At 38.2% G+C, this 18,095-nt stretch overlaps 1 protein-coding gene across 1 annotated transcript; it reads left to right on the top strand.

The window, feature by feature from the left end:
* Positions 1–12,045: 12,045 nt before the first annotated feature.
* LOC137025293 (tripartite motif-containing protein 16-like) lies at positions 12,046–17,886 on the top strand. Its single transcript, XM_067393301.1, has 7 exons — positions 12,046–12,615; positions 15,157–15,252; positions 15,339–15,572; positions 15,964–16,123; positions 16,830–16,877; positions 17,107–17,256; positions 17,807–17,886. The coding sequence occupies exons 1-7, from the start codon at positions 12,046–12,048 to the stop codon at positions 17,884–17,886; spliced, it is 1,338 nt and encodes a 445-aa protein (XP_067249402.1).
* Positions 17,887–18,095: the final 209 nt, after the last annotated feature.

The raw sequence follows: 18,095 nt of genomic DNA, 5'->3' as shown, positions 1-18,095 counted from the left end.
GGATTTCAACTAAAATATCTTAATTTGTGTTCTGAAGATGAACAAAGGTCTTACGGGTGTGGAATGGCATGAGGGTGAGTAATAAATGACAAATTTCATTTTTGGGTGAACTAACCCTTTAATTTGTTTTCTGAAGGTGAACAAAGGTCTTACGGATGTGGAACAACATGCGAGAGAGTGATAACGGACAGAAATTTCATTTTTGGTCGAACTAACCCTTTAGTGGGCGTAATGGACATGGTGAGGACACAATGGATGTTGTGTGGACATCAATAAACATCCTGAAAATGAGCTTGGCAACTCACTTGCACATTACAACAGCGTCAGTCTGCCATTGTAGCGATGATGTGGTAAAATTACCTGAGAAAAACTCACAGCGACGCCATCTTTGTCCTCCTTTATTAATTCAAGTGGAGGTGACGTATTTCCTGTTCGAGAGTGGAGCTCCACTCGCTTATGGTCTGCAGCCAGATCGGGTGTGTCTCGTACGTTCTGAAAAGTGAAGCCACTGGCTCTTTGATCGCCCCCTGGAGGCTGGATGCAGTACAGGTCATAAACCCCGCCCTCTCAATGCAGTCGAATGAGACTTCAGTGAAAACTTAAAAATAAATTCTGCTTCAAATAAAACTTTATGAAAAATGGTTTTGGTCATTTAAGGTAGTTGTTATCACACTGATATATATTCAATTGTTCGTTTTTGTGATGATTTAGATTTTAGCTAGCAATTTGATGCTATAAAAACGGGGCGTGTCGTCATGATTCGAACTTGATTGACAGCTCAGCTTGTCTGAGGACTGTCGGAGCTTCGAGGGGAGATTGAAGATGTATTAACTAACTGTTAATTTTCGATTTCTTTGTTATTTAACACCAACAAAATGAGTTGTTCAGCAGTAAACTGTACTAACCGACCTACAGGATCTGACGGATCACTGAACCTTTTTCTGTAACATTAAATATGGGTGTTATAAGCTAATTAATAAATGTTATTAGTTAAGATAACACACCTAATGTTAACAATGTCGGGAAAAAGCAGGTGATCGTTATCTGGCAGTTACTTATTATTTTTATGGGTATAAAATAATAATTAGCAGGACAAAACTAATGATAGCTTACTCTAATTACAGCAATCGATCTCCTGTAACATTAGTTGAACTTGATTTAAAATGGCAGGACCGTTTCTGACGATTTAGAGTTGTTTCTAGTGGCATATTATATTGATTTTATCTACTGAATTTGCTGTTTTAAAAGTATTATTGCTCTAGAAATAGAATAGCCTATTATTTTATAGGTAGAATTTTAAATTGTATATAATTTTTATAGTCTATTTAAAATACATGAATGATGACGCAGTCGTCTGGGCGGAAGTTTGATATCGCGACTCCGCCTCCGGTTCCACTGACGGTTCCTTTCTGCGCATGCCCAGGCTCCAAACTTACGTATTGCGTAACATGTCAGCGCCAGTGCCCAAGGAAGCTCGACCGGAAGTTGAAGTCGGCCGGGTGCCGCCATCTTGTAGCAGAACTTCACTTGCGTTAACATCCCCATTGACTCCCATTCATTTTGGCGTCACTTTGACAGTGAATAACTTTACATCTGAGGCGTTTAAAGACTCCATTTGTCCATTATTTATTTCCAAAGATACACGACAATGTATAAAGGGCTCCATTACCTACTATGTTACATTATGGCCCCGTAGAAACAGTTTTTGTAAAAATAAGCTAACGATTGCGTCATAACCACTCGACTCTCTGTCGCACAGTAGAGAAATTACCGTACAGACAGGAGGAGAAGCTCGCAGGCAATCGGGGAGATTATCTTAATATGAGCGTACTGGTGTTACATTTTAAAATACTATACAAACTAATTAATCAGAATACTTACTCCTGCTCACTCACGCCAAAGAACTCCCCGCTCAAGCTCGCCGTCTCTGCAAAATTAACGATGGCAGTTCTCACGCACAGCTACTAGAAGATTTACATCTGTCAGACAGGTTGCGGACGTCATCAAGCTTAGTGTGAGTCTGCGCGTCAGAAAGGGAAGTGCTAAAAATCGCTAAAAATGGGCTTCACTTGACTCAATTGAGTTCCAATGGGGTCGCTGTGTCCATTTCTTTTACTGTCTATGGTCAGCGCCCATTCGGTCGGCCATTTTGGCTTCAGTTCATTACAATGGAAGGAAGCGACGTCGCGTCGTCCATCTTTTTTTACAGTCTATGAGCCAGATCCTATTGGCTAAAACGGAAGTTAGCGGCGCATGGGTTCCCTCGATCGAAATCCTATTCATTTTCCCCATAGACTTTTGGAAAATTGCAGAAAATAAACTTTGTGTTTAACAAATTTATGACACTTACACGTTTTGTCTATCATGATAATCTTTACAAGTTAAAACAACATTTATACATTTTGAAGCCTAAATAAAGTTGTCAGATATAAAAAGCTGACAGCAGGCTAAACGGACTACAGCACACCATGAGTCGCGGATCAACGTCGTCACCACCAAGCTTCCTCAATCTGCAAGCATGTTTTTAAATAACGTTGTTTTCTAAATAAACTTTATGATATGCGCTGTGTATGAATACTTATCCACTTTTTCATGAGAAATGCTGTCCAAATGTCCTGTTTGTCATGATGACGTCTAAAGTCCCTTTTAGCACTTTGTTAGCAACCGAAGTTTTGAAGACACAGTAAAGGTTTAAAAAATCACAAGCGGGTAAAAACTGGTGTGTTTTATGTCATAGATCAAAACGTAGAAAATATTTAGAGGCTTTGTTAACCACAGACCTTATTTCAGGCGATTTAGCAAAAACCCATTCAAAAAACCCATAGACTTTAGGGCGATGGAACCGCAAGTCCTAAAATGCTAACTCGCTTCCGGGTTTTGCCTACAAAACCACTTCCACACTTCGAAAATCTACCGGAATAGACCATCCGGGGACTTTTGGCATACTCTTTTCAACATAGGCTACTATGCTTTGGGACACACTTATTTTAATCTCACATACTATTTAGGATGGATAGTATGGACATTGGGGTGCAGGGATGATGTTCATTCTGATCTTATTCATCGCATCTCACAGTGCAGCGTAGTGATAAACTTAGTTCCATTGAGTTTGGGAAGGTCTGTACACTGTAATCATAAGAATATCTCTTCTCCTGTCTCTGAATATGTCTGTAATTTAAAATCATCCTGAGGACTCTCATTTTAAGAGGAGTTTAGTTAGCTATGTGATAACTGTGCATTGAAAATATATATAACCAGAAACAAACCGTAACATTTCAAACCGGATGTTCGTCACGGGGCCTCAAGACTATTGCGGCCTCGTATTGAACAGTCTTTTCATACAATGTCATAATATAATTGCCCTTTTTTATGTTCTCTATTTGAAAGTTTTTAATGCTTTTATTTGAAGTAATATTTTTAAAATGTGATGTTAATAAAATACATTTTAGCCTAGTTTATTACCATTTTATTGGGGCGATTGGGGATAGGTGGGGCTCAGAACCCTTCCCTACCTCTAAAGTGGGGAATGGCAGAAAAAAAAGTTTGAGAAACACTGCATTAGAGCATACACTACTAATCCTGCTGAAAACACTTTTTCAGGGCATGAACAGTGTGGTATTTACCTTAAGGTATTTAATAGAATTTGGAGGGGGAATATTCCTTAAGCATCCAGAATACATGAACATTCTTCTGAAGCAATGTAGAAGGTGATATTTAAACTACAAACAAATGCATGTATGGTTGCCTGCCAGCTTATATTCTACAAAAAGTTCAAAATATGACATTTATGAGGAGTATGGGCTTATTAGTCTAAGGCAAGAAAAATCACTATCAAAATTATGTGTCTCAGCCATCTTGTAATGCATTTGCAATTTCTCTGCAGCATGTCTGATACTTATCAGTAGCATCTGAGATGGTCTCAATTGCCTGTATAATGCTTTGCTGCTGCTGATGGCTCAGATTGATTCTGGGTTGCTCCACAACTACAGCTGGAAAATGATCTTCGTCATCATCAGTTACAGGGAAGTTGTCTATGCCGTGTTGTGCCAAAAGCTGTTCTAGAGTTTGTGTGCTGTACGGATTTTCACCAAAAACATTGCTGATGGCTCTGCAGTTTGTCTCCATATTGGCAAGCATTCCTGCAGTCCAGATTTGAACAGGTGTTTTATTGTTCTCCGTTCTTATTTTGTGGTTATTCCATCCATTCCTAAACAGATCCAGTCTCTTTTGTATCTCTGGCAGGAAGACAATTTGCAGGGACATCTTGTGGACATCATCATCTGGATCAAGGACCTCAGAATCCTCTAGAGTGTAGAATAAGTTATAGAAGTACTGGAGCACATGCAGGAAAACATCTCTCCAAAGATGCTCTATGTGCTGATTGTGAACAGATTCTCCCGTTATGTGACTCCTCCGTTCCACCCCTTGAACAAGATTCATGAAGAGGGAAATTTGTGAATTTTCTCCCCCATGGTCAGATCGCACTAGATGAAGGAAGGCCATAAAGACATGTTGCCTTCACAAACTGGGTCAGCACAGTGGAGGCACGGTAGGTAGGTTATAAGGCGAGATTTCCCATCAATGGCTCCATGTACAACAAAACCCCACCTTGTACAAAATAAAGCATACAAACAACACAAGGTTAATTAATAAAAAAAGTGCATCCATAATATCTTAAATAGCATTAGTAGCTAGTTGAAACCTTTAAAGGATTAGTTCACTTTTAAATAAACTTTTCCTGATAATTTACTCACCCCCATGTCATCCAAGATGTTCATGTCTTTCATCAGTCGAAAGGAAATTAAGGTTTTTGAGGAAATCATTCCAGGATTTTTCTCCTTATAGTGGACTTCAATGGACTCCAAACGGTTGAAGGTCAAAAGGTCCAGTTTCAGTGCAGCTTCAAAGGGCTTTAAACGATACCAGACGAGGAATAAGGGTCTTATCTAGAGAAACCATCGGCCATTTTTGGAAAAAATTTAAATGTATATGCTTTGTAAACAAATGATCACCTTTGTAAGGGCTTCAGAAAATAAATGCATTTCCGTATTCTTCAAAAGCTTGTGCTGTATGTCTTACGCCTTCAACCATTGACCTTCAACTATTTGGAGGCCATTGAAGTCCACTATAAGGAGAAAAATCCTGGAATGTTTTCATGTAAAACCTTCATTTCTTTTCGACTGAAGAAAGAAAGACATGAACATCTTGGATAACATGGGGGTGAGTAAATTATCAAGAAAAGTTGGACTTAAATTATACTTTAATAATCCTTAATAATCATTTAATAATATCAGCTAAAAGACTCCATGTATGTGTACAGGTTTAGTTGAGAATTTCATTTCCTTGAGAAAAATTAACATGTAGCTACTGTACCTGATATTTACCCAACTGAATCAATATTGAATTAGGATCGGAATCAAATCGCAAGCTTATGAATTGAAATCATGACATGTGTCAAGCAGTAAAAAATAAATAAAATAAAAAAAGTAGCCTACCCATAATGTAAACCTTGTAACATGTTGTAACTAAACTTAATGAAATTCTGTTTAGTTACCAAATGTTTTGGCAATCACAACAATACACTTATTGTGATTCCAGATTTAACCGCCCTCCCCCAATTCCCCTATTATTGCAGTACAGATGTTGTCTGATTTACAACATGACAATTTGTAGCTGCCACGCTGGACTAGCCTACTTCTTCTGAGGCAGTGGCAGAAACATTGCAGGCTGGTATGAGTGGCTTTATACTGTGTTGTCATCTCTGCCGGTTTCAAAGCACTTTTCTGCTCAACCTGAACTTAGCAACAACACAACCTTGTTTTTGCAGGAAGCTGACAGAGAGACTGACTAAGGACTCGTGCTGTGACTGCTGTCGTGGGCTGTGATAATGCTGAAAGAGAGATTGTCGTCAATTTAATCAGAAGTTTAGTTAGATTTGTATATTATTATTTGTATATCATTTGTAGACATAATAAAAAGCACAAGCCTCGGTAAGCTGACCCTTTCTCTTCCTTCTTCACTCTGAACTTCATCACATTCACATTTTATGTAGCATGAAATAATCTAAACCACGCAAAATCTAATTAGAGAGGTCAGACTGAAACTGATTTCCAGAAATGCAATTTGATTAGCCACATATATCAAACCACATATTAGCATAGCTCTAACGTGGTTTTTTAAAAAAAAGAAATTTCATAGCATTTTTTTGCGGTTCACACTTGCTAAACATTGAAGGATTCAAATTAGATATGCAGAAAAATTGGGCTTGGACTGACAGTCTGAATAAGGCTTATTTGAGGTTTAATGGCAGAAGTATTTCCTGATGCAACCCCAGCACTAGTGCCCTGTTTACACCTGGTGTTAAGATGTGTTTTGGTTGATTGGATCACAAGTATTAGATATGTGAGACATATACCCATTTACACCTGGTGTTTTGTCTGTCTCTTTTGTCCACTTCTGACCATTTTCTGTCCTGATTTCTTCGAGGGAAGGGTCTAAGGGCAGGTAAATGTATGTTTTTTTCAGATCTTTCAATATTTTCAATATTTCAATTTACATATGAATGATGGCATAAGGAGACAATGGAAAAACATACAGAGAGCATCAGCTTTCGTTTCTGCTCTGACATCCGCAAGATCACACCGAACGCTGTGAGTGTGTGTTAGAAATCAGGTGTGGTGAGAGAACATTGTGCTTTTTTCCTCTTCAAACCAAACTTGGGTCTTCAGCTGACAAAGTTTAAATCTCTTTTGGCTAGCATTAGCGCACATATTCCCATAATGTTTATGCATTAGGTCAGTAGGAGGAGAGTAGGCGCTTTTTTGTGGCTGTTCGAACACATTTGATCACATGAGAGTTTACTATGGAAGCAATTCAGCCGAATACATTTTTCACTAGCTCTGTAAGTGGTCGAAAGTGGACAAGCTCAAAACTTTTTAGACCCCATTTACACCTTTATTATCATCCACCTGTGACAAAATTGACAAAAACACATTGTAATACCTGCCGCAAACTCTCACTATTATGGGCAGTTTCGTATGTCCAGTACCCCTAACCTGTGTGTCTTTGTGTAGTGTGTGTGTGTGTGTGCGTGTGGGGGTGCTTGTTTTTGTGACACATCAGGACACAAATGTGTATAATGACATGGGTATGACATAGGTATTACAAGGAGTGGAATGTCCCCACAATTCAGGGTGTAGGGTTTGGTGAATAACATATTACCTTATCAACCTCATATTTCCATCTATGTGCCATAAACTGTTTGGATGAGGAACACGGTAGACTCTTCGCGCAATAGAACTACTCCACCTGCGTGCAGTCGCAGTTGGATCGATTTGGGTGAGGGCTTCTCGGACCCTGCACCGCTGGACAAACAGCCCTTCTCCACGTAGCAGTCCCCTCATGATCTAAGAATAATAAAAACACATTACATTTTTTTGACACTATGGATGCAGAATAATGATTTAAATTTCCCTTGCCGAACACACCTCACTTCCTGTGTTGGGATAGAGACTGTGAAGTCTTCTGACATGCTGAATGAGCTCTTCCTCAGTCACTTGTGTTTGCAGTTTTCGTATAGGAATTCCAAGCATTTTAGTTTTCCTATAAAGAAATGAAGATGAGCAGCCCAGAATCTTGGCCATCTGCTTAATGGTGTGTCCCTGTTTCATTAGAAACTCAATTTGCTGCTTTGAAACATTAATGGAAGGTCTTCCACGTACTCCTAAGACAAAAGGAAAACAACAATAAAACAACAATTAACAGACACTGCTACGGTCGCATGGGCATTCATAACAGTGTGTGTCCAATATCAAATGTACAAATCACAATTTAAATTGTTAAATATAATTAAATATAAAATATCTGTATTTCTTTATTAATTTTAGGGCTTGTTTTGAAATCAGGTTCAGTAATTATGTTTTAAATATGTAGGGCGGCACAATTCAGGGGATTTTCAAAGAATATTTTCATTGGAACTAATGATACATTAACTGGAAATAATGGAAATAAACTGGAAATTTGCAAAATTGCAGATTTGCCTATAGGCAACGTCAATGAAACGGGAAAAAAAATCTGGCAGCATAATCTTGTTTAAAACAACCATTTTTTTTTTACAAATTAAGCTGAATTTCTACCCTGCGCATTCGTCAGTCACATGAACACAGCACACCACTAAAAAACTGAAAACCATATTAACACAATAGAAATCACGTGACCTTGGCCAATTTGAATAAAAGGTCACTTTTAAAAACAGTGTTTCGAACACTAGTTAGTAATAGATCTAACATAGAATGCGCTGCGAAAACAACTCAGCGAACACAAAACGTTTGACAACATATTGTTTACTTGGAATAGACAATAAAATATCCCATAATGTGTAAACGCATATAAACACAATGGAGTAGATACGGAGCCCCAGACATGACAGAAAAACAAATGGTAGGCTAAATCGTGCGCACGATTTAATTTTTTCTTATATGTCATGTGCAGGGCTCCGTACAGAAAGGCATACTACAAATAATGATACTTAAGAGTGACATTCTTAATGGCATCCAAGAGGCCATTCAGGGGTATTTTTGGATTGTCTGAACCAGAGACATATGCACGTGTTCAAGAAAGGAGTCGGCGTCGTAGCGACCAGAATATGGTTTAAATCATGCAAATGTTCTCAATTAACACATCTCATATTTTAATAACTTAGAGAAAACAACACTTTTACTCACCTAAATATACACTTTCGGCAGAGTAGGCCCGGTCTTGCTCTACATTTTGCACCAGCAAAATCCTTTTAAGGTCGATGAGCGATTCTTTAAGTTCATCCGCGGTCTCTGTTCTTAACAGACTGGCAATTCTTGATACATTTCTGAGACATGCCTCAATGGAACGAAGATGTCGTTGACCACAAACGCCATAGTGGTACGTCCTCTCAATGGCATGGCAATGCCTTTCAATTTGCCTCAATACCTCCGCCATTGACTGTTTGCACTTCTGAGCACGTAAAAACATCACGCTCTTATTTGAATATTAACAAGCAGTCGTCATTACTATGCACATATCCAAAAAGGAAGTCATTACTATGCACATATCCTAAAATGAATTCATGATATCTGCAATAAGAATTTTTACTAGTGAAAATAAAATTTTAACATGTAAGAATTAAGTTACAGATAACAAGAAGTATGTTTTTTACTAGTTGTGATTTCATTTTTGATATCATAAATGTATTTCTGCGAGTGATGACGTCATTGTTGATATCAAGAAGCCTAATTCCTGATATCAACAATCAGCATTTCCACTAGTGAAAATTGCATTTCTGATATCAAGAACTGAATTGTTGATATCAACAATTCATGTTTTTAAATGTTAAAAGGGCGACAAAACCATTACAGATATCAAGAATTGAGTTCTTACTAGTTGAAATTCCAATTTCACATATCAGAAATAAATTCTTACTAGTAAAAATGCTAATTTTTGATATCATTAATTACTTTGTTACTAGTGCAAAATCTATTCTTGATATCAACAATTGAATTGCTACTAGTAACAATGTTCATTTTTGATATCAATAATTTGATTGTCACTAGTGACAATGTTAGTTTCTGATATCATGAATGTGATTGTTACTAGTAAGAAAGCCATTTTACATATCTGAAATTATGTTGATATCAGAAATACATTTTCAGATATCAAAAATGAACATTTTTACTAGTAGCAATTCAATTGTTGATATCAAGAACTGACATTTCAACTAGTGACAATTGAGTTCTTGATATCAACAATTTGCATTTTACTAGTAGCAATGTAATTATTGATATCAAAAATTACTATTTTTACTAGTAAGAACTGCATTTCTGATATGAGAAATTGGAATTTCAACTAGTAAGAACTCAATTTTTGATATCAACAATTGAATTTGAATGGCAGCCTATGGTGACATTTCACTAGTGAAAATACAATTACAGATATCAAGAATTCTAGTTTTTACTAGTGGAAATTCAAAAGTTGATATCAAGAATGAACATTGTTACTAGTGGAAATGTAATTCCTGATATCAACAACTGAATTGATGATATCAAGAATTAAATTGTTGATATCAAGAAGTAACATTGTTACTAGTGGAAATGTAATTCCTGATATCAAGAACTGAATTGTTGATATCAAGAATTCATATCCTGAGATGTGAATAAAAGTCAAAACGGCTTGCCATAAGAGGCCAGTTTAATAACATGTATTCATCCCCCAGATCTTGAATGATTCAAAGATTATGGGGCTGAATCAACATGCCAAAGGTTGAAGAGACACTTACAAGCTATCTCTCGTCTGAATCGGCATTGTCCCTTAAATCCTCGACGTTACCCACCAAGCCGCTCAGAACAACATCAGCGCTAGTGGGTAAAGCGTATTCGGTGGCATGTCTTCATACCATGTCAATTCTACAAACATACCAGGCTGACCTGCTAGGGGAAATTGATGAGAGTGGGGAAGCTAGCTTTGACTTTATACAAGAGCAGATTTGTCTCTCCAGGCCACCACGGCTAACAATCGGCCACGGAGAGGCATCTCTGGTTAAACTTATCTGATATTAAAGACAAGGATAAAAGCTTCCTTCTGGATGCCCCAGTTTCTCCTCAGGGCCTCTTCGGCGACTCTGTCACTTCAGTCGTTGAGAGGTTCCAGGAGTCTAAAAAGGTTGAGAGGTTCCAGGAGTCTAAAAAACAAGGGGCATTCCCCATCACTTTAATCCCCCTGAGACTGCTGGGCGGGAGCAGTTTCAGCCATCTACGAGCTCCTCACATCAAGCGCAACAGAAACAAAGTGTCGCTACCCATGCTCCACCACAGAGAGCCTGGGGTCATGGTCAACCAGTGCAACCGAAGTCTTCAAGGGATAAAACAGGTCTGAGGACTGTTATTATCGCCAAGAAGGCTTTGAAGAGGTCTTGACGCAAGAAGCGTCAGACTTTTGAAGGCAGCACCCTTCGAAGAGAAGTGTATATCCCATTATATGGTGTCCACTCCTCTTCGGTGCCCTTCAGGGGACCGTTCTGCGAACCCCACCACCTTGTGTGCTTCGGGGCACAGCGGTCTCCAGCAATCCTCCAAGGAGAGTTGAAAAACATCCAATTCGGGTGTTCCCTGCTGGTTCACTGCCTAGGGCGCCAAATTGGGTGTTCAAATTACACCAGAGGCCAGTTTTGAGAGACTGGTTCCCTTAGTAGATTTTCTGGCAGAATGGAAACTTCGTCTGAATAAATCTCAATGGGTACTGCAAATAATAGAAAAGGGTTACAGAATTTATTTTTGGTCTTGAGGCCTGGAACTTGTCTTTCGTTTTGGAAGGACTGACTCTGGCTCCCTTTGAGCCCCTTGAAGAGGTTTCAGAGTATGACCTTCAACCGTTTGTGCTCCATTGAAGTCCACTATATGGAGAAAAATCCTGGTATGTTTTCATCAAAAACCTTAATTTCTTTTTGACCAAAGAAAGAAAGATATGGATGACATGGGGACATTTTGGATGACATGGGGGTGAGTACATTTTCAGGAAATTTTAATTAGAAAGTGAACTAATCCTTTAATGAGCCGCAGCTGATTGAGAATGAACTGACACATTCATTTTCTTACTTTTTTTAAAGTCTGTGATTATAGCACCACTTAGTGGTAAAGGCAGCAAATAGCTAATGTTGTCACCGTGGGAAAGGCAGCAGTAAAAGTATTATTCTTCATTAAAAATAAATTTCCTTTTTTTTTTCTTTTAGAAAACTAAATACTATGAAAATATTTTCAGTTATGACTTTTTTCACTTTATTTTTTTTCGCCTTGTAAATATTTTGTGCACAATTTTGTGAATGCTGGATCACAAAAGACAATAAACACCATTGACTGTTATTACCATCACACCTCGTCACACTGCTTTACAGACACGCCTGTTTTGCACACGTCACTCAAACACAGAACCAGGAGACAGGGATCACATGAGCTCAGAGAAACTGAAACTGAAGTGTAGTTGAGCTGTTGTGTGTTTGTTTCTCTGTATTCATGCAGTAAAATGGCAGAAGCCAGAATATCTCAGGATGAGTTCATGTGTTCAGTGTGTCTGGATCTCCTGAAGGATCCAGTGACCATCCACTGTGGACACAGTTACTGTAAGATCTGTATTACAGGCTGCTGGGATCAGGAGGATCAGATGAGAGTCTACAGCTGTCCTCAGTGCAGACAGACCTTCAGTCCAAGACCTGCTTTAGGTAAAAACACCATTCTGGCTGAAATGATGGAGAAACTGAAGAAGACTAAACTTCCTGCTGACTGTTACGCTGGAGCTGGAGATGTGCAGTGTGACGTCTGTACTGGAAGAAAACACAAAGCCGTCAAGTCCTGTCTGGTGTGTCTGAACTCTTACTGTCAGAATCACCTTGAACAACATGAGAGTTGGTTTAAAGGAAAGAGACACAATCTGACTGAAGCCACTGGACGACTGCAGGAGATGATCTGCCCGAAACACGACAAGATCCTTGAGGTTTTCTGCCGCACTGATCAGAAGTGTATATGTGTGCTGTGTATGGATGAACATAAAAACCACGAAACTGTATCAGCAGCAGCACAGAGGACAGAGAAACAGGTATGAACTTCATTATGCTCATTTACAGGCTCATGATTTTGTTTATGAGGTCTACTAGAATACATTTAGATCATTTAATGTCTGTTTTCACCCTCTGTCTGAACACTGTTTGTGTTTCAATTTATTTAAAACCCGCCTTCAGAAAATCGCAGTCCGCTCTGATTGGTCAGTCAGTCCCAGTATGTTGTGATTGGAGGGATGCTGGAAGAATTGTCAGTAGGACAGTGCAATGACTGCTGTTTATATACTCTCGTAATGATGATTGACAGGACTGAATGATTAGACTCCTTCCAAACCTATGTTTGAAACTTAATTTATAACATCTGACCTGCTTTGAACTGCACCGTTCAGAAAGCAGTCGTTATAAAAGTGGGCGTTATCTAAGTCTGCATCCAAAAATCGCATACTTCCCTACTATATAGTAAGAGAAAAAACAGTATGTGATGAAAAAATAAGTCAAACTTCACAATATTCACAAAAAAAGTATCTGGATGACCTACTTCCAGTGAGATTCTGAAGTTGATTCATACAATGGACACTTTTTGTGAATGATATGAAGCGACGCAACTGATTCTGGTAGGTCACATGATAATGACAACATATCAAATGTAATACATCTGGTTTACATTCATACTACACACACTCATACTATATAGAACAGCACTCCCGGAGGGAATTCAATCCGGACCCGCCTCCATTTCGTATTTCAACAGCAGTAACTGTGTGTAACGGATTAAAAATCTGGATTTCTTACTTTGAAAAACGCATGTCAAAATCATTTGTTTAGTGTTTTATTTCTTTTTGGAGATGGTCCGAAATTAAAGCGAAGGCAAGATATTTAAAGTTTTCCTCCGTGATTCGGTTGCCATGACATCCAGTGAGCATATACTCTTTTGATGTAATTGGATATGAGTCGCGTGACGCAGCGAGCGTTTGAATGGGTGTGGAGCAGTGGTTCTCAGCCTGCGGCCCGTCACAAATGTAAATGCTGCCCGCGATATGCCGACCACAATAATAATAATAAACAAAAATAGCATACAATTTATTTTTGTTTTAAAATTTAAATTAAAGTGAATTAAATAAATATAAATGAGCTATAATGCTTTGTTTGTCATATCAAATAATTTTGGTGAGCATTTATTATTTTCAGACATCAGGCAACGTAGGCTAATGACTCAATCATTCAGTTAACGAAACAAACACAAGTGCGCGCTTTGGAAGAATTCAAACAGTAGTTAGGCTAATTTTGTAAATTTAATCCTCAAAATGGTCAAATTTGTTATTAAAGGAGAAAAGCTAAATGTGGAAGATAAAATGACACGACACAAGAAGAGTCGCAGCATCAGCAGCAAAGGTAAGAAGAATGGAAGAATCAGTTTGCTGTTAGGCCTAATGAGCGAGATGGGCAGCCTTCCTGTTTGCTCTGTAGTAAAGTACTTGACAAGCAAAACCTACAATTTCAGAAGACTGAACTGTGAATTCGATGTGTTTGTTTGATGTATTTTAAATCAGTAAAATAACCACATCAGCGCACCCGCGGCTGGATGAGCCCAACTCTGCGCGCGCTCGCGGATTCGATGCTGCGCGAGGGATTGCGACGTGACAGAATGCTTGATATCGTCAGAGATTGTAATTAGCCTACAGTGCGCTCAGTGTTGTTTGTAAAAAGAGCTGAGTAACATTTGCTTATTAAGGCGTTTATGTGATTGTTTGGTGACTATTGCGATGCTGTTGAAAAGAGTCATAAAGTCATACAGAATTAAATAGCAACTTAAAGTGATTGTATATACAGTTTGTGTGTTCATTGAGCATTACTGATTATTATTGTAAAGCTAATGTCAGTAAGTTAGTTTTTATTTGTTATTTATTGTGTGCAACATCTTAGTATAATAATAGTATTATCTGCTAATACCATAACATTAAATCTGATTGGTTTGCATTGGTGACGTCATATGCAAATTATATGCGGACCGTGATACCTGCACTTGGACCATTGTGCGGACCACTGGGAAAAAAGTTTGAGAACCACTGATATAGAACATACTTTTTTAGTTTGTTTGTGAAGTAATTACTTATTTAAAATATCACTCAAGAGAGTGTTTTCGGGTGCAGCTTAAAAATTCTGAAGTGATAAGAAATATCAAATAAGGTGGCATGTTAAGTCATGTGACATGCATGAGCCTGTGAGGTTTGATGTTATTGACGTTTCTCCATATTTGATTTGGGCTCTAGAAACAGAGACATTATTCAGAATATCTTCTTTTGTGTTTTACAAGAGAAAATCATACAAATTTGTAAAGACATGAGGATGAGTAAACAATGAAAGAATTTACATTTCTGGCTGAACTATCCGTATAAAACTAGATATTGATGAAATAATGCTATAATATTAATATAATAATAATGTAATATAATAAAAACCTATAACCTTATCATGTAAGATCTTTAACCCTCAATCTCAGCACTTCACTGATACTGGATTCATATCTGTTGACCTGATGATTTATGTGATGTTTCTCCTGTCATTGGTTTGTCCTTTAGCACCAGCTGAAGGAGACGCAGAGGTTGTTCCAGCAGAGGATCCAGCAGAGAGAGAAAGATCTTCAGCAGCTGAGAGAGGCTGTGGAGTCTCATAAGGTGAGTCTGGAGAAGAAGAGAAGTTTGAGAAGTCTCAGTCAGGACTCACTGAAGCCACTGTGTGATTGTGATGTGTGTCCTAACAGCGTTCTGCACAGACAGCAGTGGAGGACAGTGAGAGGATCTTCACTGAGCTCATCCGCTCCATTAAGAGAAGCCGCTCTGAGGCCACACAGCGGATCAGAGATCAGGAAAAGACTGCAGTGAGTCGAGCTGAAGGACGACTGGAGCAACTGGAGCAGGAGATCAATGATCTGAGGAGGAGAGACGCTGAGCTGGAGCAGCTTTCACACACACAGGATCACATCCATTTCCTGCAGGTAACAGAGATCTAGAAGAACAGGATCATAGTGGACTTGAGCAAGAGACTCACAGAGAAACATTTCATGAGAGCAGAATGAGCCGTTGACTGAAGTGTTGATCTGTGTGTTCGGTTATTATATAATCATCAGTCAGACTCTCATCTGATCTTCTTCTTTTGAAAGAGACGCACTTACAAATGCAGTTCAGTTTCCAGACAGCAACACCTCAAAATTTAACCAATATTTAAACTTTTTTTTTTAATATAACAATGTGAAATCCATGAACTTGATGGTACCAGTTTCATTACTAAAGATCAACAAGAGCTGTTTGACAGTAAAAAATTTGACAGTAGTGCAGGTTATTGGCTGAAGTGTGGAGGTGATGAGCTTTGATTTCTGTTTTCTGTAGAGTTTCCAGTCTCTCTCAGCTCCTCCTGAATCTACAGACGTAAATGACGATCCCTTCAGTTCTCTCTCCTCTTTTGATGTTGTGAGAGAATCTGTCCGTCAGCTGAGAGACAAACTGGAGGATTTCTGCAAAGAGGAGCTGAAGAATATCTCTGACAGAGGTAAAGTCCTGGAGCAGTTGTTCAAAAAGTTTAATCTGGATCAGAATGATATGAATAAGGAAAGTCCATGTTTTCCTATCCAGGATCAGGTAAAACATTTGTGCCAGTTTGGATTGGATCACCCTGATCCAGATGCACTTTTTCAGATTACCAAATCTGGCTTACTAGTGCTCTGCAGAGCCCCTGAAAGGGAAATGGCAATGGGAAAAATATGAGATGGGGGAAAAAATATTTCAGTGCTTTTGCATTTTCAAGTTTTGCATAGTGTTCACTTGAGAAACTTTACGTTTGCAAAGAACTTTTGAATGGTTCATTTCTTATGATTGTGCCAATGTAGTTTGCAAACAGTGATAAACTCTTTAAACTAAATATAATATTTTAGTTTGATATTTACAGCTGTTTTGGAATTATTTTATGGCATCAAAATCCCTTTTCTACTTTACTGTAGCCTTCTGAAAGACTTAATATGTAGCCTAATAATGTCTTCTTCTAATTTATTACTTTAACAATTAAACTAGTCAAGAGCAAAAAAAAAAAAAAAAAATTATTTTTGAGATTTGATCCAATCAGGTTACTTTTGAACAACTGTAACCTGGAGATTGATCTGCTCTCAGAAGATCATATTAGAAATGTCTTAGGAACGGATACAGGGATAATTTTCTCTTGTCATGATAATCACACTCTTCATGTCTGTTGATTTCCACAGTCACTTTCACCAACATTGTTCACTGGACCAGGAACGACTTCCTACAATGTAAGTCACTAAGAAAACAAGCAGAGAAACTCACTGAGTGTGTTCATGTTCTTCATGTAGAAGGAGAAAGAAAACATGACAGTGTTATAGTTGATCATGTAAATGATGATTTTCACAGAATATCTGGTAAACTGTACTGAGACACTGATGATATATGGAACATGAAGAGTTCAGAAACATTAAAAGATCAGATTCATTATTCCTGATCCTGATGTTTTATCTCCATCAGATTCCCATCAGCTCAATCTGGATCTGAACACAGTGAATAAATTCCTCTGTCTGTCTGAGAGGAACAGAGTGATTACTTACATTAACACAGAGCAGCCGTATCCTGATCATCCAGACAGATTTGATGTGTGTCAGGTGTTGTGTAGAGAGAGTGTGTGTGGACGCTGTTTTGCATGTATCAATGATTTGCATGTATCATTCAATAAAAATTCAATAAAAAGGTTTTTGTTGTAAAATTAATAAATGTCAATTTATTAATAAATGTGAAATATATAAACCCAAATCATCTGATCATAGAAAGTATGAGCAAAATTATTTCTAATCGAATCCAGTTTACTTTAAATAAACCTCCTTCTGAACAGACTGAATTTACAGACCTGTGTCCAGATGTTCAAAAAGTTTAATCTGGATCCAAATGATCAAGATTTGGAAATCCCATGTTTTGTTATCCAGCATCAGGTAATCCATCTTACATTTGTGCTGATTTTTCACAAAATGAAGAGTTCAGATGCAAAACCCTCTAAATCCATCAGACTTCTTTTCTTTAAAATGAGCATTTTTTACCAGGCTTTTACGATCAAGTTCAGGAGTTTCATTTCTCTATCTGACTCTAAAAAAATCTCCTCAGCGCTCCGCTATATTGAAACCGCTCGGAATCATATGATTCGATTCGCGCCTTCTGATTGGTTCTCGGAATATAGCGGCTTTTGCTGCCAAAGGGAAGTGGCGTCTAGAGGCTTTTGCCAACAAACCGATATTTCTGAATGGACTGACGCTGTGATTTAGAGGATTTGAAGCACGTGATTTGTTGAACGTGTACTACGTGCCGTAAGCATTCGTTCAATGTCATTATCTTATTTTTGACAGAGATGGCGTTTAGCGGCTTTTGCATCTGAACTCTTCAAATATGCTTGGATCACTGTGATCCAGACATTTATTCAGGGCCCAGTTGTTCAAAAGTAATCTGATCGGATTTTGATTGGATAAATT

The sequence above is a fragment of the Chanodichthys erythropterus genome, chromosome 8 (genome assembly GCF_024489055.1).
Source record: "Chanodichthys erythropterus isolate Z2021 chromosome 8, ASM2448905v1, whole genome shotgun sequence".
Classification (NCBI taxonomy): Eukaryota; Metazoa; Chordata; class Actinopteri; order Cypriniformes; family Xenocyprididae; genus Chanodichthys; species Chanodichthys erythropterus.
The sequence above is the reverse complement of the archived record's forward strand: the minus strand, read 5'-3'. Positions and strand labels throughout refer to the sequence as shown.

Coding starts and splice junctions, on each gene's coding strand:
- LOC137025293 (XM_067393301.1), top strand. CDS start 12,046: ATGGCAGAAGCCAGAATATCTCAGGATGAGTTCATGTGTTCAGTGTGT. Junction 16,124..16,829: donor GAAGAATATCTCTGACAGAG/GTAAAGTCCTGG, acceptor TGATTTCCACAG/TCACTTTCACCAACATTGTT. Junction 16,878..17,106: donor CAGGAACGACTTCCTACAAT/GTAAGTCACTAA, acceptor TATCTCCATCAG/ATTCCCATCAGCTCAATCTG.